The sequence below is a fragment of the Carassius carassius genome, chromosome 47, assembly GCF_963082965.1.
Source record: "Carassius carassius chromosome 47, fCarCar2.1, whole genome shotgun sequence".
Taxonomy (NCBI): Eukaryota; Metazoa; Chordata; class Actinopteri; order Cypriniformes; family Cyprinidae; genus Carassius; species Carassius carassius.
In genome coordinates, this window is record NC_081801.1 from 24,721,885 (window position 1) to 24,749,616 (window position 27,732).

General features: G+C 37.2%; 1 protein-coding gene across 2 annotated transcripts; it reads right to left on the reverse strand.

The window, feature by feature from the left end:
* Positions 1-524: 524 nt before the first annotated feature.
* LOC132130946 (protein Shroom1-like) lies at positions 525-26,708 on the reverse strand. 2 transcript variants are annotated; one of them, XM_059542827.1, is made up of 8 exons: positions 26,588-26,708; positions 9,772-12,284; positions 8,912-8,964; positions 7,494-7,931; positions 5,553-6,113; positions 3,744-3,846; positions 2,538-2,810; positions 525-1,312 (listed from the first exon to the last, which is right to left on the reverse strand). In XM_059542827.1, exons 2-8 carry the CDS (start codon positions 12,196-12,198, stop codon positions 1,058-1,060), a joined length of 4,110 nt encoding a protein of 1,369 aa, XP_059398810.1. In that variant the 5' UTR covers positions 12,199-12,284; positions 26,588-26,708; the 3' UTR covers positions 525-1,057. The 2 variants fall into 2 exon arrangements, with proteins under 2 accessions (XP_059398810.1, XP_059398811.1); XM_059542828.1 differs by having other exon boundaries at positions 9,772-12,244; positions 26,588-26,658.
* Positions 26,709-27,732: the final 1,024 nt, after the last annotated feature.

Here is a 27,732-nt window from a genome sequence, read left to right on the forward strand (position 1 = left end):
GATGAAACAGAGGATGGTGGTCTGATAATAGTTGTTGTGTCTGGTTGCTGTTTCTGTGGAAAACTAGGTCTTTCATATGACTAGGGATTTCTTTTTTTCAGGCCATGAACTTCATGTGCATGACTTACCAGGGACTGAAAGCCAAAACAAACTTCAATTTGTTTAGCCAACTACAAAGACAAATGTTTATGTATTCCTCCAAGATGTCTGTTAAAGATCGCTTCATCTGGAAAGCATCTTCTGTGTACAAACATCTGACAGACGTCTTTAAGATGTCAGTTTTACATTCATTCTAAAACATAAACGTCTTACAGACATGTTCTAAACATCTATTTGACATCTGATAGGAAACGTCCTGTAGATATATTGCAGATGAGGAAACACTCAAATAGACGTCTCCAGGTTGCACGAGTGCTGTCAGGGCAATTTAAAGCTGGTCTGGGTGGTCTAATGATATTTTAAGACACTGGATGAGTGTAAAGAGCACAACACATACGGTCTATGGGAGTAACGCAATATTGTAATGCAGCATTACTTTTAAAAGTAACTTTCCTCAACACTAGCAATGATGTCAGTTTCAACAAATACGTCTTTAAAGAGAATCTTCAAAACTGAACATTAAATAGTGATAAATGAAATTACAGGACAAAAGGGCAAGAATGAAAAGTTACATTATGTTGACCAGTGAACGAATGAAGCCCTAAAATCAATACGAATGAACACTTGAGATCGATTACAACATCCAGGTTCATCATGTGCAGATAATTATCAAAAGTGCTTCTTTCATCCTTTTTTTGGGTCTTGATTTAACAGTGCTCTGTGATGTATATCTGAAAGAGTGCATTTCTCATTATTCTACTTCATTCAAGCTCTCAGTAAACCATTCCTGGGCTCTTAAATAAAGCTTTCAGAAGTCAGTTTAAGAGTAGCTCAACTACAGCACAAATGTCAAACGAAACAGAGCATCTCAGAGTAATTACAGTCTCTGTAAAACAAACAGCTGTAAAAGACACCTTCAGACATTAGAGAGCCGTGTGCGCTAGTTTCTGGAGCATTTTCATGGAGGTAAACGGCTGAGTAAAGCCTCGAGCTGCTCCTCTCCTAAACGCTGTTTCTCTTCCAGGTCTTTCTGGCGGATGAGTAGAGAGGCCTTGGTCTGAATGAAGCGCCGGTACTCCTGCAGCTGTGTGTCCGTCAGCTGTTTGGAGAGAAAGGTGGAGACCACGCGCTCCCGTCTGTCCAGGTTGTCCTTTAAGTCTTTGGCGTCCTCCCTCTGCTTGCACAGGAGACGGTAGCGGCTGTCCAGTGATTGCTGTGGATCGAGGAAAGTATTGATGTTATTGATATGCTACAATTCTAACAGTCACTTACAGGAAAATACAACTTATTTATAAAATATGAGAAATCTATCCCATTTTCCCATCATTTACAACTGTCTGTAATACTTCATCTTCAAAACAACTGTTTCTGGGTCAAAATGACCCGGAGCATGAAAAGGTTTTTTTTTTGTGCAGAAATTTTATATAATTTAATTTTAGTAAAATATAAACTATAACATTCATGTTTTTTTTTTTTTTTTAAGTCTAAATGACTAGTTTTTACCAATAATTCTTGATATAAAATAAGCACAATCTTCACATTCTTTTACCCAAAAAAAACAAAACAAAAAAAACTTTTCAGTGCATGAATAGAGCATCAGAAATGGCCACAAAGCTGGAGCAAATAAATTTGAACATTTGGGATAAAACTCAGTTTTAAAAAAAGTTTGCTTCTTTATGCATTTAGGTATATATTTAGACATTAAGGCCATTAACACAAAAATGCGGCTCACCAAGAGTGTATTGATTCGATCAAAAATACAGAAAAACTGTAATATTGTGAAATATTATTGCAAGTTAAAATAACCATTTTCTCTATGAATATATTTTAAGTTGTAATTTATCTCTGTGATCAAAGCTGTATTTCCAGCATCATTACTCTAGTCTTCAGTGTCACATGAACAGCCAGGGTTGCCAGGTCTGCGAAACAAAACCAGCCCAACAGCATTTTTCCTGCGGTTTTGTTGAAACAGCTTTCCTTGGAGGCGGAGGAAGGATATCTTTAACCTACGGACTAAAACACAACCCGAAAAGTAACCCTATTTTACCACACACTTGGCAACCCTGTGAAGAATCTTGTCTTTACTGCCACTTTAGATCAATTTAATGCATGCATGCTGAACTAAAGATATCAACTTCTGTAAAATCTTACTTACTTTTCAACAGTAGTGTGTATTTTAGAAATATTTTTTGTGATAACATTTCTGAAACAAATACATTTTGTAATGTTTGAACACTCATGGTTTTCAGATATCTGTCACAAGAGGGCAGTGTAATGGTAAAACTCATCGAAACTAAAGACTGGTTTCGGTCAGACAGTGTTGACTCCATCAACACGACTCTCTCTCTCTCAAAGCAATTCTAGCAGTCTTCCGTGTGTTTAGGGTTCCTCACATAAAGACAGGCCTCATTTAAACACCTGGTGTGATCTAAACTCACTCTCTCCTCCGTGTCCATGCTGTCGTCTGCAGTGCTGAGGGCGTTCTGCACACGGGCCAGACGGGCCGACAGACACAGCAGCAGACTGACCACACGCTCCAGGTCCTCTATAAACTGTGTGTAGCGCTCCAGCTCGGCTGACACACAGCTGTCTCGTACCAGAGCCTCCACAGCATCGCCCCGCTCCCTGTTCACCTTCTCCTCGCTCTGGACACTGGAGCGCACTTCCTCCAGACACTTCAAGTGCTCCTCTATGTGTGCCATCAGCCGTCTCTATACGTGACAAGATGCAAAGAGAAACCATAGAAAATACATCTTCATTTAGGATAGCTGATACTTTATGCATAAGATTACAGTAAATCTCACGTATTTTCTTCACAAACCTTTATAAAGCTTTCAAGACAGAACTACGAGCTCTGAGGGAAAGATACATGCTTCTGTAGAAGTCAGAAGTCAATGTGATTTCACTCCAGTGAAGCATTGTGAATGACATTAACAAAACGGTCTTCAAACTACTTGTAGATTACATATACTATACTATGTTTGTTTGTTTCCCAACATTCTTTGTGTAGAACAGAGGAAAGAAACTCAAACAGGTTTGGAACAGTTCGAGGGTGAGTAAATGACAGAATTAAAATTTTTGGGTGAACTGTCCATTTAACGTTAGTTAGTGCATTAAAATGAACCAACAAGGAGCTATTTATTTGTTACAGTATTTATTAATCTTTTCTTATTGTTAGTACAACTGCTCATTATTAGTTTATGTTGATGTTGACATTAAGATTATTATATGCTTTAGAATTAGGTTTTATTGTTAGTTTAGGTTAACTAACGTAACCTTTGTTAACAAATGGAACTTTCTTGTAAAGTATTGGGCTTAAACATAAACTGTGGCAGGACTAAGTTTGTGAACCCAAAATACTAAGTTATTATACTTATATTTTACATTATTCTAATTTTAAGATTGAGAAAATGTCGATCCCTAGGCTTAATGACTTTTTAGGTTTTTGCATAGTAGAGATTCACTCCTCATCTCTCTGTATTACAAAACACAAACACAAAATCAGATATTTAAAGAATTATATAAATGTCACGAATTACCTCACCTTCAAAGCTTTTTTTTTTCTTTAAAAACATGGTCAAAGTTTAATTTAGGGATTAATTCTCTCAATATAGCATTATTGCACTTTCCAGAAATAAGAGTACCTTTTTGTCGATGACATCCGTGTTGTGCAGGTTATCTTTCTGGTTTAAAAGAAGAACAGACTCATTGTTCACCGATGACGGAGGTTTCAGTGACATCTCAGCGCTTTAGAAACAAAAACAAATAAGCATGATAAACATGCAGTGGAACTGAAATATAAAACAAAATGATTTGAGTGAAATATGAAGTGATCTGTATCAATCTTAAAATGTGCTCTGTTGCAAATAAGGTAAAAATACAAGTAACTTGCTTCACAACGCACACAGGAGACCCGACTCCAGTCCAGTTTTACATAAGCATGATTCTAAGCTAACAATTCACTAAGCATTTAATGCATAATACACAAACTTATGATTAAACCTTTTTTCAGTAGTGCACAAAAACAAAAACCATCTTGGATGATTTATTTCACTTAGCTTGTTGCAGAGATCACTTGTTAATATGCCTTGAAATACCATCTAGGAAGGCAACTTACTGTGTAGTGCAGGAAGCCCTGCTGAAAAAAACAGCATATGCTTGTTAGGTATGTTTTGATGCTGGGATGCTGGTTTATGCTGGTCCTTTTGCTGGTTTATGCTGGTCCTTTGCCAGCACATGACCAGCAAAAACAAGCAAAGGACCAGCATTTTCCAGAAAAGGACCAGCATAAACCAGCAAAGGACCAGCATAAACCAGCAAAGGACCAGCATAAACCAGCAAAGGACCAGCATTATCCAGTAAAGGACCAGCATAAACCAGCAAAGGACCAGCATTATCCAGCAAAGGACCAGCATTATCCAGAAAAGGATCAGCATTAACCAGCAAAGGACCAGCATAAACCAGCAAAGGACCAGCATAAACCAGCAAAGGACCAGCATAAACCAGCAAAGGACCAGCATAAACCAGCAAAGTTCCAGCATAAACCAGCAAAGGACCAGCATTATCCAAAAATGGACCAGCATTTTCCAGCAAAGGACCAGCATTAACCAGAAAAGGACCATCTTAAACCAGCAAAGGACCAGCATTATCAAGAAAAAGGACCAGCATTAACCAGAAAAGGACCAGCTTAAACCAGCAAAGGACCAGCATAAACCAGCAAAGGACCATAATTATCCAGAAAAGGACCAGTATTAACCAGCAAAGGACCAGCATAAACCAGGAAAGGACCAGCATTATCCAGAAAAGGACCAGCTTAAACCAGCAAAGGACCAGCATTATCCAGAAAAGGACCAGCATTAACCAGTAAAGGACCAGCATTAACCAGCAAAGGACCAGCATAAACCAGCAAAGGACCAGCATTATCCAGTAAAGGACCAGCATAAACCAGCAAAGGACCAGCATTATCCAGCAAAGGACCAGCATTATCCAGAAAAGGACCAGCATTATCCAGAAAAGGACCAGCACAAACCAGCAAAGGACCATAATTATCCAGAAAAGGACCAGTATTAACCAGCAAAGGACCAGCATAAACCAGGAAAGGACCAGCATTATCCAGAAAAGGACCAGCTTAAACCAGCAAAGGACCAGCATAAACCAGGAAAGGACCAGCATTATCCAGAAAAGGACCAGCTTAAACCAGCAAAGGACCAGCATTATCCAGAAAAGGACCAGCATTAACCAGTAAAGGACCAGCATTATCCAGAAAAGGACCAGCATTAACCCAGCAAAGGACCAGCATAAACCAGCATCCCAGCATCAAAACATACCTAACCAGCATATGCTGTTTTTTTCAGCAGGGAGGGTTTTGGAACAGAGCCATTTATTTTAATTATATGCACATTTAAAACTTAGGAAAGGACAAGATGCTTTTGATGTGTTTATTTGACAGTCACCTGTGAGCAGACTTTTCTGGGTTAGTAAACTTCTGCTCCTGTTTGTTCTTGTAGTGCTCCTCCATTAGAAGAGTGTCCTCGGAAAACAGCTGCTCCATCAGCATGAGTGCTGTCTTCCTATTGGTTATTGGGTAAAGAATGCCAGCTAACGATTGGTCAGCTGAGACCACCTCCTGAACCAACACCTCCCACTCCAGTTTGTCCACCGGAACGTTCACTTCCAACACCTCGCTTTCCATCACAACAGGGCTGTCTTCTTTCCTCACGTTCCCGTGTTGTTCCTCATTAAGAGCAGGTACCAGGCTGGACTCTGTTTCCTGAATGCTAGGAAATGTTGTGAAAGATGTTGTTTCATTCTCATCAGATGGGCTACGCGGTGCATTCTGGGGTTCAGCAGAAGTTGCCGTTTCAGTCGATGGCCAATAGTTAACCTCGGCCTCATTTATCTCAGAAGAAGTGATCCATAGACTGGGATCTGTCGTGACTCCGTGACCGAGAGAAACCTCTTGACAGGAGAGAGATGTCTCACTCTTATCTCGTGGACAAACGTCCTGCTCCTTGCTGTAAATATATCCAAATAAACAGTTAATTAAAAGTATACCTTAAATACAGCCACACAAACAAATTAATAACAATACTGACGACTACATTTCTTTTGTTAGAAAGAAAATGTAAGTTGTGCTTGCTCATGCAAAACTCTCTGCGATGATGCTGATTATGCGTCAGGGATCTTAGGATGTTGCTTACTAGTCCTCTATTGGGACTCTTGTAATTTTTTAACCCTTGTTATGAAACATTGCTCTGTAAACTCTGTTACAGTGGGAAATACAGTGCTGTTCAAATGTTTTTTAAAGACTGCTCTTCTGATCATTAAGGCTGCATTTATTTTATCAAAAATACAGAAAAAAACAGTAATATTGTGAAATATTATTATAATTTAAAATGATGGTTTCTATTTTAACATACTTTAAAATATAATTTATTTCTGTGATGCAAAACTGAATTTTCATCAACAATTACTCCAGTCTTCAGTTCATGTCACATGATCCTTCAGAAATCATTATAATATTTCGATTTATTATCAATGTTGGAAACAGTTGTGCTGCTTAATATTTCTTAGGACCTTAAAAAGTACCGCATTTATTGAAAATAGAAATCTTTTGTAACAATATAGACTACCGTTCAAAGTTTGGGGTCAGTAACTTTTTTAATACCTTTCTTTAGCTAGGATGTGTTAAATGGATAACAAATGGTAGTCAAGACTTATATTGTTAGAAAATATTTCTATTTGGAACAAATGTTGTTCTTTTAAACTTTTTATTTATCAAAGAATCCTGAAAAAAGTTCCACAGGTTCACAAAAAATATTAAGCAGCATATTAATATTACTGTTTTGTTCTGTATTTTTGATCAAATAAATGCAACCTTGAACAAGCATAAGAGGCTTCTTTTAAAAAAAAAAAATTTAAAACCCCACATGTGGCTTTATAATGTATTTCGTTAAGCAACTGAGGTCAAATTCTGAATGTGAAACACTGATGCTACTGTAAACACACATATCTCCATGCTTGAGAGTGAAAGAGTGAACCAAGCCGTTGTCATAATAAGCCACAAACAAAAACACATTACCCCAGGCCTTGTGCATGTACTGAATAAAACTTTGAAAATTTAATACCCTAGATTAAATCCTAACCCAGAAAAGATTTAGCATTGTGAAGCATGGAAAAAGATAACTCACAGTTTTGTTTAGAATGATCTGGAGGTAAAAATATTAGTTTAGAAACTATTAATATAACACTAGATGAAGTAGCAGGAACATGTGAGTGACCCATCGAAATGTAATACTTAAGCACCTAACCAAGTATGAGCAAAAGTATCAGTACTTACAGAGACTTGCCTTAGCAAGCACTACTAATAAATGAAGCAATTGATTCAGATATACCTGACTTCTGGCCTGGAGAGACTGGGCATAGACAGAACCGTGTCTTCTTTATTTTTACATCCATTGTGTGAAGCTGTATGTATTTCATCATCATGGGAGGATACATGCTTTACAAAATGGGTTAAGAGTAGCTTCTCAAGGCCTGCCTGAGAGCTAGTTGTGTGTTCTGCAGAGCTGGGGATCCTCCTATGTGTGCGCCTTCCTTCACCAAGAAATGACACCATTTTCTTCTCTGCACTGGGATTGACCTGCATGCCCTGAAGTTGGTCAAGCTGCTCTGAACTTTTACTGAGAACTTCAGGTCTCGTGACCTTGGATACACCAAGCTCTTCCATAGATTTCCCTCTTGAAGCTCTGACTTGTACACGCCGCTCATCAGGGACAGATGCTGTGTGACTGTGATGGACTACTGTCTCTTCCTCTACTTTTCTTTGAACTCTGAAAAATAAATCAAGTTTTTTTTGTTCAGTAAAATTAAGTACTAAAATGTCTCTTTAGTCAAACTCAATAACACTCAAATTGTGGTAATAATAAATAGAGATGCACCGGTACTAAATTTCTCAGCCGATACCGATGATATCTGCTGCTGCGGATACAGATAGCTTGGTTTTCCCTCTCCCAACTAATGCGGTGAACTATACAGAGAACCCTCTCATTTGGTACATTACTATAATATTAGAGGTTATAATTAACAAAAGAGCCCAAACTATTATATTAAACTATTTCTATTCAGATATAATAATCACTCAAAACTGAAATGTTTGTATACAACACAATTGCACATAAGGTAGTTTTCAAAGAACAGCTAATTTTTTTTAACTTTATAACATGTATTTAAGTGGAAGAGATAACTTGTGCGCTGTGCCAATGCTTGAAACAAAGTGGCTACAGCGATCTGTCATGCCACATTTAAGAGCATCAAAACACAATTATTGCTTGAATTTGTGATAAAAATGTATATTGTTTTAGAGCTGAAATTTGTTTTTTTATCAGAAGTAAAAAGCCACAAAGGTCTTTGCGATCAATGAATGGTAGGCGCATTATATATAGTGTTTGATGAAGGAGAAAAGATCTGGCAACCCTGGCTTGAACTATGGGTATTTAATTGGGTCAAACAGTACCTGCGTTGGCATCTTAATTTTTAATTCATGAGATTGCATTAATGCGTGGTTACTGCGCTAACTTTGAGAGCCCTATATTCTGCACAAGAGACATTTTAAGTTTTTTTGCACCATTTCAACTGAACAAGTATGATTTGGCTCTGATCATCAGCTGTTTTTAAGCATTCGGCCAAGGTGCAGATAATTGCTTAAATCGGCCGATACCAATTATTGGCCCGCATCCCTAATAATAAATGCAGGACAGAGGTCTAAACTCTACTGCTATCCTGCTCAGCAATAAGAGCAATAATTTATCACCTTAAAATAGCCTTATTATGATTGGCTGAGAACTCATCAGGATGTTTCCGTACCTAAAGAAAAAAAAAAAGAGGAAAAAATTATGCAAAATACAACAATATGAAAGTCTACATGTTGGTCGTGGATGTAGAGCTGCACGATTCATCGTTAAAAGATCGCGATCTTGATATAAACACCCACGTGATCTTATTTCTAAATGACAACGAATCGTCTGTGTCTATTAAACCTTTAATAAAGTCATATCGGAACATTTAAATCTGTGTCCATGCTGTCGCTGACACACAGAGCAGTTTACCACCGTACCACAGTATTATTTCTGTGTTAATCATTCATATTATGACAGAAGCAATGGGATAAAAGTTTAATAGTTTGGGTATAAATACTGATGTCTATGGTAGTGATCAAAATGGAGCAAATCTTTTGAAAGTTATTTTAGATTCAAATTAACATTTTTCATAAGGTTTGTTGATTGGAATGTTGATTACAATGTTTTGCCACTAGGTGGCAACAAGTGACTTAAAATATTTTCATTGAATCATTCATTCAAGATTCATAAAAAAAAGGTTTTATTTGGTAATGGATATATTTGTTAAGTATTTGTTCATTATTTAAAATAATTCATTAAAATTAAATTAAACATTTTTTAATGTTTTGTCATAGCCTCTAGTAAATTGCGTTATTTTGCAGAATCATGGGAGGATCACGATCTATATTTGAAATATTTATTTCATTCATATATATATAAAAAAAACAAAAACATTATACTCAATTTAGCCAGAATTGTGCAGCTCTACATGGATATTAATTTAACTGGAAATTCAATTAAAACTGCAATTTTGTTGAACATTTTTTTAAGATACCTGGAAAGCGTGGGGAGTCGAGGTGCTGCGGGTCCGACAGGACTTGGGTTGTTCAGGCTGGTCCAGGAGATTCTCCACAGAGGCTGACTTCCCTGCTGCAGAGGACTCCTCTCTCCAGCTAGACTGCCTTGAGTGCTTAGCAGTGATGACCTGGGTGTATTTAACAGAGCTTGACACGGAGTCAAGAATCTGACCTGCAGAGAGAGGCCTGTGGAGCTTCTTGGAGTCGGACATGCCAGAATTATGTCTGGAGCTCTCCGCGGTTGAATTCCTGTTGCTGGGTACTTGTGGAATTGGGTGCTGGGGCTCAGCTATCTTTTGACCAGTTTTGCGTTCCATGTATGCTACTAAGGCTTTATGCTGAAGGTGCTTCAGAGGTGATTTTGAAAAGTTGGAGACAGACAGAGCACGTCCCCGTGTTTCGAACATCTTCCGTCTAGCAGCCACTAGACCATGATCACCCTCTGAGAGAAGACCTTTCGCTTTATTGCCAAGAAAGTGAGGGGTCATATGAGCTGGTCCATCTGCCAGCTGGTGTAGTTTCTCAGGCTCAGAGTGAGAGAGTTTCTTCTGATCTGCTGTCAAACGCTTCCTACTCCCTACACGAGGCACCTGTGGTTGAGCAATATTCTGTGGCTTCTCTGGTTCTTTTCCAATGGTCTTTTCAATCTCTTGACCAAGGTCCTCCCTGTACTCTTTGTGTTTTTCTTGAGGATTGTGTAGTTGTGGCATTGGAAGTGTCTCCAAGTTGGGCAGCTTGTCTTGAAATGGAGGACCGGAAGGTTCGGTAAAAGGTTTTTTGTCTGTCTGCTGCATGATCCTGTGGGGCCAAGAAAGCTGCAAATCTCTTCTTTTAAACGAAGTCTCCCTCAAAACCTTAGATTGGGCATCTTTCAGTTTCTCCTTATAATATTTCTTGTAGGAGTCATCTAATGTGCCACATGGGTAGAAGAAATCCTTTGGTTGTTTTTCCTTAGACATTTCATTCTGCCGATATTCACTGCTGGGAGGGGTTTGCTCATCATTTCCAGCTTTATCTTTGGCACATTCTGGATTCTTGACCGCTATACCACAATTATTATTGTTTTTGAACTTGTCTGTATATAATGCCCTGTTCGCTCCTGTGAGGTGATATAACAGTGGGGTAGTCTCCTTGCTGATCTTGTCTCTTGGAATATCCAGTTGGGGCCACCTCGAAACTCTGGTCATCGGATCCTCTTTCTTGGGATGACTGGTATGGTCTTCCTTAATTAGAGCAGGGGTCATTAGTAAACCAACTGAATTGTCCTCTGGACCACAATAGAAGATAGGGTGGCTGGTGGAGTGATTCCTGCCAGTTTCTTTACTCATGACCCTTTGGTCCTCTACACCTTCAGAGGTCTGCTCTGACTTGAAAGATGAATGAAGTGCCTTGTCATTAGGATGCTCCACAACTTCCTTTTGAATACTGAATTTGTGTTCCTCTTGGTAAAACAGTTTACCACTTGGACCATCAGGACAACTTCGCTGAGCTTCATAAGACCCCTCACTGGGGGTTTCCACACCTCCCACGGCACTGGGCTCAGACGACTTTAAGACTCCTGTAACAAAATAAAACTGCCCTTTGTGCTGAATACTCCCATCGATCATATTCCTTGGCATATGGCAGGAACTGACAAAGCACTGGTGCTCAGAAACGGGTCCACTATAAGCTGAATGCGATCTCTTCCTTTGGGTTTCCGATTGACTGCTCCAAGACTTCTGAAAGGGCTCTGGTCGACAGGGTTGCAGGGGTGATCTATTTACAATTCCTTTAGTCTTTGGCGGTTCAAGCATCTTGTCCTCCGGGTCTTGCTTGAGGTGATCTTTAAGCTGTGAAGACGTGCAACCATAAACAGGCTCAGCCTGGACACCACAGACCTCTGAATTACTCGTCTGCTGCGAAGTAGAAATGTCAGCAAGCTGTCCTTCTGGAATCTGACGTGCCCATGAGTTTGCAAGGTTCCTGGTTGTTACTAAACTGTTCAGACGAGCAGGAGGTGGTGGTGGAAATGGATGTGTATAAACTGGTGGATCTTCAATGTCAGAGAAGTCACCGTTGCTACAGTGATGCTCTTGTGCAATGGTTTCCATGGAACGGTAAAAGTGGTCCATGCTTTTGGAATCTGAATCAAGAAAGGTTGGGCTGTATTTACCTTTCACATATTTCAGATCGGTGTAGTGCAAGTTTTGTGACTGGGGCTCATCCAGTAGAAAAGGAGAAGGGTAATCAGGGACTGTGGAACCACCAGAGAATGAGCTATAGGCTGAATCCCCTTTGCAGGGGTGATGGGTATACTGATCAATACTACTGCTGGACTTGGTCTGGGAGAGTCGACGAACCGTAAGACTCAGAGGGTAAAGGTCAAGGTTACTCATCCTCTCAAAGTGGAAATGATAGGAATCCATTTGGACTATGAAGTGGAATTATGAACCCAGCTGAAATATTTCCACACTGTAGTTACAAAACAGAATCCACAGGAATCTGGCATTACCTGGGTGAAACAAACATATAAACAATGTGAAATTGGCATGTAACATCTTATTTACCACAATACACATCACAATACAGTTTTTTTGCATTAACAAAATTACTAGTTTTACATTGATTGTGTTAATGATCAAGTCGCTAATAACATGAGTTGTGCCCCAAATGCCTCAAGTACACTGTAAGTATAGTATGCTTTTTGTACTCTACCATCTAGTGTATGAATTTTAGAAGGTTATTCGATCATCTAGCATCATCTGATAGCCAGCCCCTTTTCGCAACATAACACCATGTCCTAACCAGACGCAACACGACAAGATTCCCAAAAACAAGCAAATTGTTTATCGACACCGAACATGATATGGCCAGATTTCACAGCCAATCAGAAGTGTGGATGGGCTTTCTCTGGAAATGGATAAGTTTATAATCTAATTCATAAATATTAAAACATTTATAACATTAAGTTATATAAGTACATACTGAGTGATTGATACCATCTTTGTTATAGAATACACTTGTTGTTTCGCAATGAGTTCAGTTTTAACGTCCACGTTTGCTTTGATTTATTTTTAAGATCTGAGGTAATATATTTATTGTTGCTTTCAGTATGGCTATAAAAGGTCACGTAAAATGATATTCGGACTCACATTAGACAATTTTAACATCGAATCAAGCACATGTAGTATTTGATATTATCATTGTCACAGTATGCGTGCTATTGTTCCAGTCACGGCGTTGCAGAAGGTTTCTAAAATAGAATGTGCTGTCGCTGGTCACGGTTGGTTGGGACAAAAACACAGGTTAACATGGAAAAGATACATTTTATCACGTGCTGCAGTGTAACTGCACGTCTGGTTAGGATACAGTGCAAGGAAAGCGGTGACAGTTGAGTGTATGAAGAGTTCAACATTGCACACTTTAAATCTGGGTATCTGAAATGCACTTTTCTTTCTGGGATTTCAATGTGAATGCACCTTACTCTATTCACACTACTATATCACAAAATGGCATAAAACAGTGCAGAAGTAAACCATTTGGGATGCACCTATGATCTCTATGAGAGATGTGTGTAAATTACAACTTCTTCCCCTGAAAGAATGTGTTTGAATTCCATTCAAGTTTAGTGCTTGGTACAATCCAGTACTCTTAAAAGTCCCCTAAAATAATTACGAAGCAATCTGATTTCAGCCTTCATGTGAAAAATTCCTTTAATTCCAAGCTCTTTCCTTGAGTCCTATTTACCAGCTCACTGTCAGGATGACTTAACCTATTAAGTTCTTTAATAAAGAAAGCGTGAAACTTGAAAGGAGCAACATTTGCTATTTTTTCCCTACATTTCAATTTCCCTAATCAGGAAACTGATGAAACCGTTTGGTAAAGTGTATAACAAGGTGTAGAATGTAAAAAATGCATATTTTTAAACATACTATACTGTACACAAGTCTAATGAAAGGAGCATGCAATTAGATATTACAAAACTTTTTTTTTTTTTTTAGAAGAAGAAAGATATAAAGAAATGAAAAGCGGCATGGTTGATCAATGATGACATCTTTAATGAGAGTCCTGATGAAATGGTGCTCGGATGAAGGACTGATTGAAAATGTCTGGAATGCAGTTTTAACCAGGCTGAAACATTCTGGCAGTAATCATGTGAGAACTCTTAGATGGATTATGTACTTCGGAAAAATGCCAGCTTTATAAAAGATTCCAACTTAAATTTATATTTGTAAGTCTTTGATCCATATAACCTGTAAGCATCACTTTTATATACTATAACATATTTGATTGTTCATTTTCAACCTTGCTGATCCTTCTATCACCAGACAACACTGATAGCAAGCAATTTAAAAATCCAGATTAAGCAAATAAATTCAACAAACAATGCTTTCTTGATTGACAATGAGAACATTATGCCCTAATTACATATTGCAGTACAGAAACATGGGTGTTTGTGTGCAGGAAATGCTACATGCTGTTCTAGGCACAAGTACAGAGAAGCATTCAAGTGGAAGGAAGTGCAACACAAACTAGTAACAATATGCACAAGAGCTAGAGGAAACAACAGAGGTTCTAGATCCAGGACAAACCCTTTGATCACCATCCTGTATAAATGTATAAAGCTTGCTAGGCTGCATCAGAAGCATACTGTGTACTTCTCTCTTATGTTGTATACTACGTTATGCTGTGAGAAATGTCGCCAAGCCTCTCTTACCAGAGAATCTTTAACTTTCTCTCCAGGCATATCCTGGAAAACATTCTCTTCTGGAGTTCACTTTGATTGGCTGTTTGGTCAGCGCAGTAAATCTCTCCTCAGACTAACGCCAGCAGGATGGGCCTCCTTTCTGTGACGTCCACCCCGAGAGTGCACAATGGGTGCAGCAGAGGGAATATTTCACCGCTGATAATGGTGTCTGAGGAGTGAAAAAAAGGCCTTGCATTCCCGGCCAGCTTCAGAATAAAGAGGGCCCCGGTGCCATTTATTCCCAGAGTCCTCTGCACGGAGAAAGCTGCCAAGCACAGGCCCTCTCAGAGATGGGTCGACCCTCCCCTCGAATACTGTAAAGGCTTCATCATCCAGCCCATTATTCCATTCAAAATCATTTGAGCTGGTAGAACAAGAAGAACTTATGTAGAGCTGTTCCCATAGGAAAGGTTTCTCCCAGACAACGAGATTAAAAGGAAGACTTTTTTTTGTTGTAATATTACATGTCTCCTCTCAACAGTATGGAAGCCTCTTTCTGCCACTGAATAAAAAATAGAAAGATAATTATGACTTTATCTTGCAATTCTGACTTTTTCCTCAGAATTGTGTGATACGAACTGACAGCTGTGACTTATAAAGTCAAAATTGTGAGATATAAAGTCGCTATTCTGAGAACTGGAATTTATTAAGGAAAAAAAAATCTGATTTGTTTTCATATTCCACAATTCTGAGTTTGTAACTGGCAATTGTGTGTATATCTCGCAATTCTGAGAAAGAAAAAAAAAATAAAATAAAAAAAAAAATAAAAGAAGTCGTCAGAATTGCAAGATACAAGTCACAATGTCCATACGACAGTGTCTCAAGATCTGAAATCAATAGTCAGACACTTCCATATGAAATTAAACATTAGATTTCATTCAGCCATATTATATTAGTTCAACTTCTGAATTCACCAAAAGCCTTCCACAAACAAAGGTGAGCTGTTCTTAACCTTTACTCAGACTCGAAGTATCACTCACCTGCTCTCGTAAACGTGTGAGAAGATCTCTCGACAAACAAGATAATTGTCCACACGTGCGATTAATGAAGAAAACGTCAATTATTTCATAATTGCATTTATAAATAATGTTCAATACTGGTGAAGTGAAACAAAACATTAATAAACAAACACCAAACTTAATATATATATATATATATATATATATATTATTTGAAGTGAAACTAACGTGTGGTTAAATGCACACTTCTCTCATTCGGCATCAATACAAAGGAGTACGCTTTACGTATATTTTGCTCGATGTTTATTGCATTATATTGTATAAGACACTTTGGAATATAAGTCACAGTAAGTTTCAGATGATAAAAACATGACTTGTATTACAGATACAAATGCAATACGTTTTCAAAAACTTGTTTCAAAATAGATTTGAGCATTTATTGTTTTGTTTTTACCGTGGAAACTCTTATTTATCTTTGACCTGAAAAAAAAAAATGTAGCTGTCTTTTGGAACCCAAATTATGTAATGTTTATATATTCATCTTTATGTGAAATGCCAGCAAAGACATGTAAATATTTATCAGCAAGACTACTTTCCTCATGATTGGGAATGTCGTGACTTTCTTACTCCGATCTACATCACAAACACATTTTTGACCTGGTCTCGTCAGGATTGGTGTCTGGGATTATCTTTATTGGCTCTGACCCAGACTTTTAATGCAGTTAACAAGCAACAGTATAAAGTGGATCAATGCAAATTATGAAAATACTTGCAGTAGCATTTGCTAATAGACAATTTAGCAATGCAAAATATTTGCCAAGACAGTGGCAATGCTCCAAAAACCCTTTGAAGCTTGACTAACCAAATAAACTTTTTTCAGAAAACATGCTTATGCACTTGAAGAATGGATGAATTCACTCATTAACATAATCAGTTAATACTTGTCTAGATTACATGTTAAATTCATTCATTTAGTCCATGATCCGTGGATGCTGAAGGTACTACTGATTATAAAATGTTCCATTGACACAGTTGGGGTCCTCAGCTAGCACTTCTCTAAATATTTCAAGATTTTGAAAGAAAAAAAAAAACTTTAATGTGACAGGTAACAGAATTTGACACGTTTAAATAAAATTCTATTTAAAACTATTCAAACACAGATCCCTCATAGAATCAGAAATACACAAAAGATTGTTAGATGGCAATTAATTATTTTAAGTTGAGGCTTAATGAAGGGAGAAAAAATAATAATAATTATATATATATATATATATATATATATAATCCCATTTTAGGTTGAAATCCATGGAAGGATAAAATGTGATTGTATCCAAATCCTGAAAGTCACTACTATCGAAGAAACAATGAGGTCAAGCAAACACACACACACACACACACACACACACACAACAACAAAGTTACTAAGACGGACACATAATTATTCAGTAAAAACTTTACAATAAGATTAACTAACCATATATTTTCTACAGAATTTATTAATCTTTGTACTGTAATAATCATTCATTGTTCAACATAATGCTTGATTTTAAAAATGTTTTAGCATGTAAATGTTGGAATTAACAGTTTTAGGTTTTGTGATAATATGTAGAGTACATTTAGGCCTTGTAAAAGTTGCATCATTTCATATTTTTTTTAATTAATGTCCCTGGCACATTTTAAAAGAACGCCACATTATTAAAAAAAATTATAACATCTCCAGAACAACAGATGCAAATGAAAACCATGAAAGGGCACGCAAGAACTAAACCTTAACCAGAGAAATGTTTGTGCCAAATGATGTCACATTCTTAACATTGCCTCGCTTAGGTAACAGGACAAGGTGAAAGAACGAGTGTAAGAAAAGACCGTAAACAGACGCGCACAAGCGTCGGTGAGGAAACGGCCCACTTTGAGATTTGATATTCTTCCTGAAGTCTATGTAGAGGCCGTCCTTTATAGCAAGAACACAACAGAATAAAAAGTAGTGGGAATTTACTAGTAGCAGTATCCTTATTGTCAGCCATGATAAAGATACTGTGAGGAATAATGGTGGACCCTGATACTGTTCTCTCATTACCTAAAAACTCACGATTAGAAGCCATGAGAATACAGGAAGTGGAGCAGGTAGATGAAGGGACGGTCCTTAGGGAAAGGCACAAAAGGTGTCAGGAGGGGAACATTGACGCAATCTTTTCTCCAGGCACTCCAGTGATCTAATTCAATGACGTCACAAAGTGTCTTTCTTTCCTGTCACTGATAGTTGCTCTAGAAAGAACAAAACCGTTCTGATTATAGTTATTCATTTCCTTTCATAAAGAGGTTTCCTTGTATTCCTAGAACTGGTATACAAAATACATTGAGTCACATCTGGAAATCATTTATTTGGCATCCAAAATGTTACTGTAGCAGCTCACGGGTTTATTTTCTGCATTCTATCTTGACGTGCAATGCTACATTTTAATAAACTAAATTTTTTTCTGATCATTATTAATAAAACGTTTGTTGAGCACTGGCGTGTTTTATCATAGTGAGATTGTTAAGATTTGTATCATTTAATAGGCATGTAACGATTCCCTAAACTCATTATGTGATACGACACTGATTTCACGATAAGATCTGCTCATGATTTTACACACGATGAGATTTAACTCAAAAGGAGTCCTTTTACTATTTCCCAGACAAAATGCTGCACTTTTATTTGTGAAATTGAAATATGACTAATAAAGAAACTAAACAGAAATGTTTAAACAAATCCCGAATCAAATAAATAACACAAATGAAATCTCCTCATATACACAAACTAAGGCTTTGTCTGTGCGCTTTATTTAAAATCAGAGGCAACTACTGGATTTTACTTGCAGTCCAAACAAAGATGCTGCATGCATGAGCAGTTTTAAATTAGATAGTATAATTTCAACCAGAAAGGTTTGACTTTAGCTTTGTGTAACTATTCTACATAAAATAGATCTGAATGAAACCAAAACAGCAGAACCGGGCTGAATGAAATCCGATTCACTCTCTGACAGCAGGTGGCGCTTCTGGAACAAAGCAGCGCTGCGCTAATAAACACTGCTTTAAGATGCATTATACAGAGACAAGATGAAAAGAAAACCATCTAAAGTTCACTGAAGAACCTCAGAGACACATTCATGTAAACCCATCACCAACTGGATCAAGATTAGTTTAACATCTCAACAGATTTTAATCTTTTAATATTGCCTGATGGAGCCTGAGAGAATGCAGTTATATGCCATAAATTCAAGATATGAGGGCAAAAATGCCCCTGTTTGGGTTTGTGTCTTATATTTACATCATATGATAATTTAGCAATATCAAACGTGCAATAGTTTTGTCTTTTCCAGATATCAGCACGATTGCAAATGTGAAACTAATCTCACCATTCAATAATCAACGTTAATAGGGTTTTAGATCATTTTGTCAGCCATGTCGGTTTTGCCCAATTTCGCAAACGCAAATAGATCTAAACGAAGGCACAGCAGAACTTTTTCAATACTGCATGAATCTGTGTTTTTTAACAAATCGAATGAGTACGTTTTTTCAGTGAACAATTCTAACAGCAAAACGCTTCGCATCTGGATGAATAGGTTGAATAAATGACTCACTCATTAAGACCTATTGGTGCTTTTGGTTTCATATTTATAGTATCATTTTTATTTTTTTTAAATGTAATTATAAAAAACATTAATACACATTTATTATCACTATTTCTGCACTATTTTCTGCAATGCTGATTCAAAATGAATTATGAATGATGGAAGTTGGCACAAATTCTGCTTACTTCAGGACAATCACGCAACCTGACAGATGCATGGATGTTCATTGTCCCTTCTCATGTAACCTAATGATAACTAGCTAACAGCACTCTTATGGAGTCCTTATCAGTGGTGATAACATGGAATGGGAATGTGCGAGATAAACGTACACATGCAACTCAAGCACATACAGTATTATGACACACTGACTCAGGTTTTTAACATTCATCACACAGCTTTCTCTGATGACTCAACTTCTGTTGCTAATGTGTTTCTGACAGGACTTGTGCTGACTGGGACTCGTCACATTCATGACAGGTGAACTGCACTCACTGCATTACACAGAAATGTTCTGTTTAAAGACCATAAGGACAAAGTTTAATTTTTATCCTCCCTTACATAATATGTAAGCCTCACAGAGGAACTTAACGAAAACAAGTCACTGAATGGCAATGCCAAATGTTTATAAAACCGCAACGCCTGTTAATCATTTCGAGTTCACTAAAGACAAAAAACTACCAGGTGCACTTTTCTCCTTTTGCAACTCCATTGGAAAAGAAGCTGGAAACAGATCAGTAATCCTACCCGGGGAGTGGAAATTGCTGAAATTCTCACATTACCGTTTCTGAAAGGACAAGCCAGGAAGAGGTTACTATCAGGTGACACTCACCTGTCAATCAAACTCAGTAACAAACAGTTCAACTCACTACTAATTATACATGATCCACACAGAAATGAATATGTCTACAATACATACAAAATTATGGAGATCAGGTCCACTCAGACACTTCTTCTTCTGGATTGAAGGCTTTTGATTATTAGGTTAATTCAGTATATCAGCTCCAAAACACGCATACAAAAATCATTTATTTTTCTCAACATGTCACCAGTCTGATGTCCACATGCCTTCTTAAAAGAGCATGAGAACGTCAACCTTACAAAATCAGGGTCATCGTTTACCTCGAAAAATCTTTTTGCACCAGGGTTATTATAGTTAAAGGGTTAGTTCACCCAGAAAGCAATATTATGTCATTAATAACTTACCCTCGTGTCATTCCAAACCCGTAAGACCTCCGTTTATCTTCAGAACACAGTTTAAGATATTTTAGATTTAGTCCGAGAGCTCTCAGTCCCTCCATTGAAGCTGTGTGTACGGTCTACTGTCCATGTCCAGAAAGGGAAGAAAAACATCATCAAAGTAGTCCATGTGACATCAGAGGGTCAGTTAGAATATTTTGAAGCATCGAAAATACATTTTGGTCCAAAAATAGCAAAAACTGCGACTTTTTTCAGCGTTGTCTTCTCCTCCGTGTCTGTTGTGAGAGAGAGTTCAAATCAAAGCAGTCTGGATATCCAGTTCACGAACGAATCATTCAGTTCACCAAATCGAACTGAATCGTTGTTCACCTTCAGTTCTCTCTTCACAGCAGTTCAGTCAGTGTACTGTTTGAGTAAATGAATTACTCCGGGATATTGGTTTGTTTGAACTCAGAGGGAGTGTCAGCCACATTAAACAAGTTAACAGCTTAAGTCATTTGTGGATTAATGCGTATTAGAGACGCGAACCGTTTAAAACGATTCAGTTCGATTTGGTGAACAGAATGATTCGTTCGTGAACTGGATATCCAGACTGCTTTGATTTGAACTCTCTCTCACAACAGACACGGAGGAGAAGACAACGCTGAAAAAAGTCGTAGTTTTTGCTATTTTTGGACCAAAATGTATTTTCGATGCTTCAAAATATTCTAACTGACCCTCTGATGTCACATGGACTACTTTGATGATGTTTTTCTTCCCTTTCTGGACATGGACAGTAGACCGTACACACAGCTTCAATGGAGGGACTGAAAGCTCTCGGACTAAATCTAAAATATCTTAAACTGTGTTCAGAAGATAAACGGAGGTCTTACGGGTTTGGAATGACACGAGGGTAAGTTATTAATGACATAATTTTGCTATCTGGGTGAACCAACCCTTTAACGGAAATGAAAATGAAAATGATAACCATAAAAAAAAAAAAAAATCATCATCACTTTAACGGAGATGAAATCAAATATTTTTATTTCAGCTAACTGCCAAGAAAACATTTCTCATTTAAAGTTAGATTAACCTGATGTACTAAAATATGTATTATGAATGTATAAAAAAAAAAAATAGACACAAAAGAATAATTACTAAAGTGCTATAATAGTACCCCAATGACACTAAAATAACACAGTTTGACAAAGAAAGTGAATCTTATTTTAGGACTGAATGATTGATCGATTGCATTTTCATGACAATCATGACATTAAATGTAATTTTTTTAAAAAGCTGTATTTTCAAATATAATATTATGTTGAGCTAAATTTTATTTATGCTGAAATATGACACTTTTTTGTAATGACAATTACTTTTGCATAAAACTTTTCACTTTCATTAAGCAAATTAAAATTCCTTTACTTTTTTTGATGTTGGGGTGAAATATAATTAGTATAATGTGTTTTCTCTTTACTGCTAGCAAGCCTTTATTAATAGTATGAAGAAATAACCTTGATGTCTGTCAGTTCAAACAATCCTTTCCTGTTCACTGACCTTGAGATCGCAGACAATCATGCAACGAAGCAAAGGCGAAGTCATATAACGATGGCAACTTTACAAGACCAAGACAACCAACCACATACACTAACATTTGCATTTGTTCCTCTCAAATTTGACTTGCAAATAAGGACAGTTTGATCAGCTGAAGAGATGGTACATGCCCTCTGATTGGTTTGCAAAAACACTGAATAAATTAATAAAGCAAAAAAAAGAAATATATAAGTATTTTTTTTTCACGAGGGACAAAAATCTGCACCTGTTCTGCTGAAAGACTCAAAGATCTCAGCAACAAAGACACACTTCCTTGAAACTACAGCTAATGGAAAGTTCAGCGTTGCTGTTCATCCTTCCCACTGCGTAGGACGCTTGAAGCTCAACACAAAGGCCTTGAAGGTAAAAATTAAGGTAATATAAGATAATAGCTGCTATTAAAATCCTAATATGGAAGGAATGGAACAAATGTGTTTAATCCTTGCACTCTTGCTAATTACAGCAGATGACGAAGAGCAGCCATTACAGTAGAAGAAAGCGAGTGAGAGAGTTGAGTTGGAATAAAACTCAGATTAAGCTTCATTGCCACAGTTTAGTGCTTGTGAACTTTGCTACTTGGCATTAATTCAAAGATGCATGACTATAGAGAGTGATGAAAAAGATAAAAACGTGGAAGTCGAGCGATGGAAGAGGCATGCAGTGTGTTACATCTCTCTTAAATCTCTGTTAAATCAGACATCTTGGTGTTTGAAATATGCCTGAGATGCACTGTAATTAAATGTCAAGCCTACCGCATATCAGCATTATGAATACCTCTTTTATGAGCTAAAATAAAATCACACTAGTTTAAGCAAGACACAACAGCGACATAATGCCACAAAGTGGAGAAAACTCCTAGAAACCAAACCAGCAAACCTGAACCGATTGAATCGCCATCAGTGTGAACGCAGCTTCAGATATCTAGCTTCATGCTCATTAATTGCAATAATGTCAAATATTGAAGTTATTATTTGTTAGATTAACCCCCAACTGAAATTCAAGTTTATCCATGCCCAAGCCAGAGTTTGTTTTCCTGCCATTAAAGTGGTGCAACTTTTGCTGGACAAACAGAATGGCATTTTTTTCAGAAGATGGGTGCATTATAAATGTCAGAAGTCTCATTGTCCTACAGTAGGCTTTTCATGCTTGATCACTCAGAGACGCCCAGTCAAATTCTCCAGGAGATCCTCTGAAGTTGAGCCGCTTGGATCACGCTGCTTTCTCTTTATGAGTTACACTAGTTCATGTAGACAGCTCTCTCATTTAATGAATTACAAGTGGGTCACATGATCATGAGCGCGTGAAGAACGAAGAGACATAAAAATGCAGAGATTTAGGGGTGTCAAGCACTAGGCAAACAATACTTTTGCCATCTTATTACTTCATATGACAAACACATTACCAACTTTTTTCCTGAACATGGAAAATGTTCAGAATCATGTTTTCTTTCTTTCTTTTTTTTTTGTTAAAACAGTATTTTTCTTCACATTTTAATCACCTGACTGAAAAGAAAGTGGACTGTGGAAGTAAAACAATGACAAATGTAAACAAAAAAAGCATGCACTAATTAGAAAAGAAATTCACATATTATATTAATAATAGGTTTTATTTTTAAACAGATCTTAGGTAAACTAAAATGTTCATTATGTATACATCAAGGGTCTAATCAAATTCAAGCACATCAGAAATAAAAGTTACACACTTTTTTGTGTGTGTGCACTGTACAGGTCTGCTATATAGTATGTTTTTGCTCAAGTGGCCAAAATGTTCGGTCAATAGAGAAAAGTTTTGTTCAGCCAAAAAAAAAAGAAAGGAGGGAACATTGTGTGTGAAATTATTTTCAGTTAGTGCAATTCAACATGCTTTTGCAACAATACATTTGTCATTATTTTCACATAACTGTGTTCATACATTTGCACAGAGTAAGTGGCAAGAATTCTAAAGTAAGATTGCATGACAATTAGTAATAGATTTCGGTCTTAGTTAGAAATGACACTAATATTATTTGTATTATTATATATAATCTGCTCTCAGAGTTATCAGGCCTGAAGAATCTCAGTTTCAGTTGATGAGAAAATATTTTGACTTGCATCAAAAGCAAATTAACATAAACACTGATCAAATGTTGCATGCCCTTTAGGGATTGTTCACCCAAAAATGAAAGTTCTGTCATCATTTACACACACACACACACACACACACACACACGTTGTGCTGGTAGCCACAGACTTCCATAGTAAACAACAACAACAAAAAACCCGGCAATTTTGTTACCAACATAACTTCTTTTACCTGTAGCTGAAAAAAGAAACTAACATACCTGTAACAATGTGGCTGCTATCCAACACGCTCGATGATGAAGACTTATTCTAAAATACACAGACGATCACTAAATATTTTTAACACAATATGCATTAACAACGACCAACAGATACGAACAAAAACACAGGGCTATATGTACATGCACATAAAGGACTAAATGAAAACACAGGTCATAAATATTGGTAATACAGAAAAAAATTATCACATAATCAGAAACTGAGAAAACCTAAATGAAACAAGAGAGGAGAAACCAGGACAACTGGAAACAGAACAGAGTATCAAAATAAAAGCCAACAGAATGGAACAGAATCCAAACAGCAATGACATGAGGGTGAGTAAATGATGACAAAATGTTTAGGTGAACTATCCCTTGAAGATGTGATCGGATTTAGCCCTTCTTTGATGAAATAGAGTCATTTTGAAAGGAAAACAGTGTTTGGGAGTTTTGCGTGAGGGTGAAAAAGCTCCCCATGCAGATTTTGCTCACTGAATTTCCACACTAAAAGTGGCTTGGTTTGAAGGTGACTTCTGTGAGACCTGTGCTTTATGCATCACGACACCTATGTCATTGAGACTAAGCACCAAGTAACCGCCCAGAACACCTTCACAAGCATCTAGCAATGCACCACCTACATCACCTACCACAAAACTCTCCAGCATCATAATGGTGGGGTTTGCATGGGCAAGTGCACCGAACGCTTCTCTCTGAATATGTAAAAATCCAAATTTATTTTGCTTCCATCTTCCAAGTGCAAGTTCTCTGATGTAAACATGGCTTACCCTGCCAACGTTAGGAAACTAAACCTAAACAGTTCATTCACCGATAAGAAGAGATTCCAAGAAACATCCAGTGGTTTTTCCAAAAACAATATCTTTGACTTTATTTACTCATCTTGCATGTAATCTTTGTTTCACAGAACACACACACAAAACATTATTTAATGATCATTTATGCAGATCTCATATTAAATTATTATGTTTTATATCTTTAAGTGTTTTTTTGGTCATTTTGGAGCATGATCGGCATATTTCCCCATTCATTTTCATTAAAAGACTTCTCCTTGAAACATTTCTCCTTTAGTACTCACTGTAATGAAAAAACCTAAATGAGGAATGGAGTTTCATTTTTGAATGAACTGTTGGTTAACTTAAAAGATGACAAGACTAGACAGGAGTACATCTGGCAATCCTACTAACCCTTTGACCATATTTATTACAACAAAAGCTCAGGTGACTTTGCCTCGGATCGGTTTACCTTCATGCCTCACCAACATCTGCCCATAATGGCATTTTTAATGAGTGTAAATGACCCAATGGTACATTCCACGTGAGTGTGTCAGCATTTGAAAAAACATGAATTTAAGCTTTTGAAACTCGCAATGATAATCAAACAGGAAGTTTCTTAATTAAATGTTTTTTGTTTTTGGTTTTACTCAGAACATCAATGTCAAAAGCTGCAGTTCAAGATGCATTTTATAGATAAACACGTTTGTGACAGAGAGCCTGGATAGACCAGTTTGCATTGGGATGTAGGCTACTGAACGTTACAGTAACACTCAACAATAAATGGATTGTCTCGTGCAAAAGAACATTGCTGAATGTTACCCAGCGAGCAGATGATTATTGTAATCCTGACCTCCTCAACAGACATTCCTTGAGTTATACGAGTGATATTTGTCAGCGTGTGAGCATAGACGCACCTGTAACAGATACAGGTGTTTTCAATGACAATGCAAGCATGGGAAGCGTCTTTGTGACAGTAAAACTGGCTCATGCATGCTCTGAATCTGTGACAGGAGTCGAGGATGCATTGCGTGTTGCATGTTTTTTAGTAGGTGCATGTGCATGCCATGCTATTGGTAAATCAAGCGAAGCCTGCTACAGAGAACACAGGGAGGCAGTTTTCATCGCCAGAGTCTGGTTTCCTCCGAACAATGCAGAGCAGAGCTGTCACATTTTCACCTCTCTAAACTCATCTTGAATAATTCAGCTAAACTGGACTGTGAGTGACCCACAGTGATGCAACTTATCTATTATGAACAGACCATTTGCCAAAATACCCTACAATCCTCTGATCTCTTTCTATCCATTTATTACATAGAGGGGGAAAGTAGATGGTCAGAACTCTTTTCTGCGTGATTAGCCAACCTCTTTCCCTGGTGGGACAAAGTCCCCGAAATAATGCACTTCTGTACAAAAACCTCTTGTGTAATAGCGTTACACTAAGCGCGTATTAAAAGTGCATGTATATGAATAAACATCTTATAAAATAAATAAATCCATTCCATTCCACATATTTGAAGCCCATATACGGACACACTATTTTATCCACCTGCTGCTGTCAGCTGGTGACCGAAACTAAAGTATATACAAAGCGATTCCAGCACTCTTTTATCAAACTTACCTGCACGCTTCCGAGCGCGTTTCATCACCGCTGTGTGTCTGTCGAGGTGACGCCGTTAACGGAGTGTTCTGAACGAAACTAAAGCGGAATTCCGTGTGTCTTGAGGCAAAGTGAAGCCACCGCCTCCTCTGTGCGGGAGCCAATCAGCGGGCGGGGCGGGGCCACAAAGGGGCGGGGCGCGAACAGGAGAAAGTTATTGAGCTGTCTATCAAAGGCCCTCATATTTGTTTATGTACATGTTAATGCTGCATAACTGTAAACATGTAATATCCTCCTGATAACCAGAAAAAAAGTTTTGTGATTTTATGTCATTACATTGTTCAGAGCATAATAAACACATAGAGAATTTTTTTTACATTTTTTTAATTCATATTTTATTCTGTGTCATTTATAGAGAACGCCAGCACTAGGTTATTAAAAATATATATATAAAAAAACCCAATAGACATAAAGAGGCATGTATAGACAAAAACAATGTATTATTTTTCCATGCACCAATCAGTTTTTATGTTTCAGGCTGTTTTTAGCCAAACTTTGTACAAAGATGATTCTCAACTATGTTATGAAAGACATAACAGATTTGATATACTAACGCACTTTAAGATATGTGCGTAAAATGTCCATAAATGGACATATAATGAATTTATACACTACATCTAATTTGCATATTAATGTGTTCTTGGGGCAAAGAAAAAAGATGTGTGATAATGGGAGTAATAACTTGGCAACATTTTCATAAGAATATCTTATATTTCATCGGAATATTGATCTATAAATTCTTGTGTTTCTCAAAAATGCCAGATTAACATGCTCTACAGAATATGAAAATTATGCAGAACAAATTCGGAGATTTTGAAAATTAGCCAGATTTAAGGCGAGACACTGCAGGTGAGTGTAATCAAAATAACTCAATTGATTGATTACATTGATAATTGCAAACATTTTTTTGTATTACAAGTTTTCTAAAATGTGAAGTTTGAATATGCAAATGAAGCATTATTTAATTAAATATGTGCTAATTTGCATACATTTCTAGTACAGCAATCTGAAAATAGAAAGGAATAAATATGTAAAGTTTGGCGTGTGTAAGTGCTACTGATGTCATAGAGATTAATGGCTCAGTTTTGGAGAAAACGGCCTTAAAA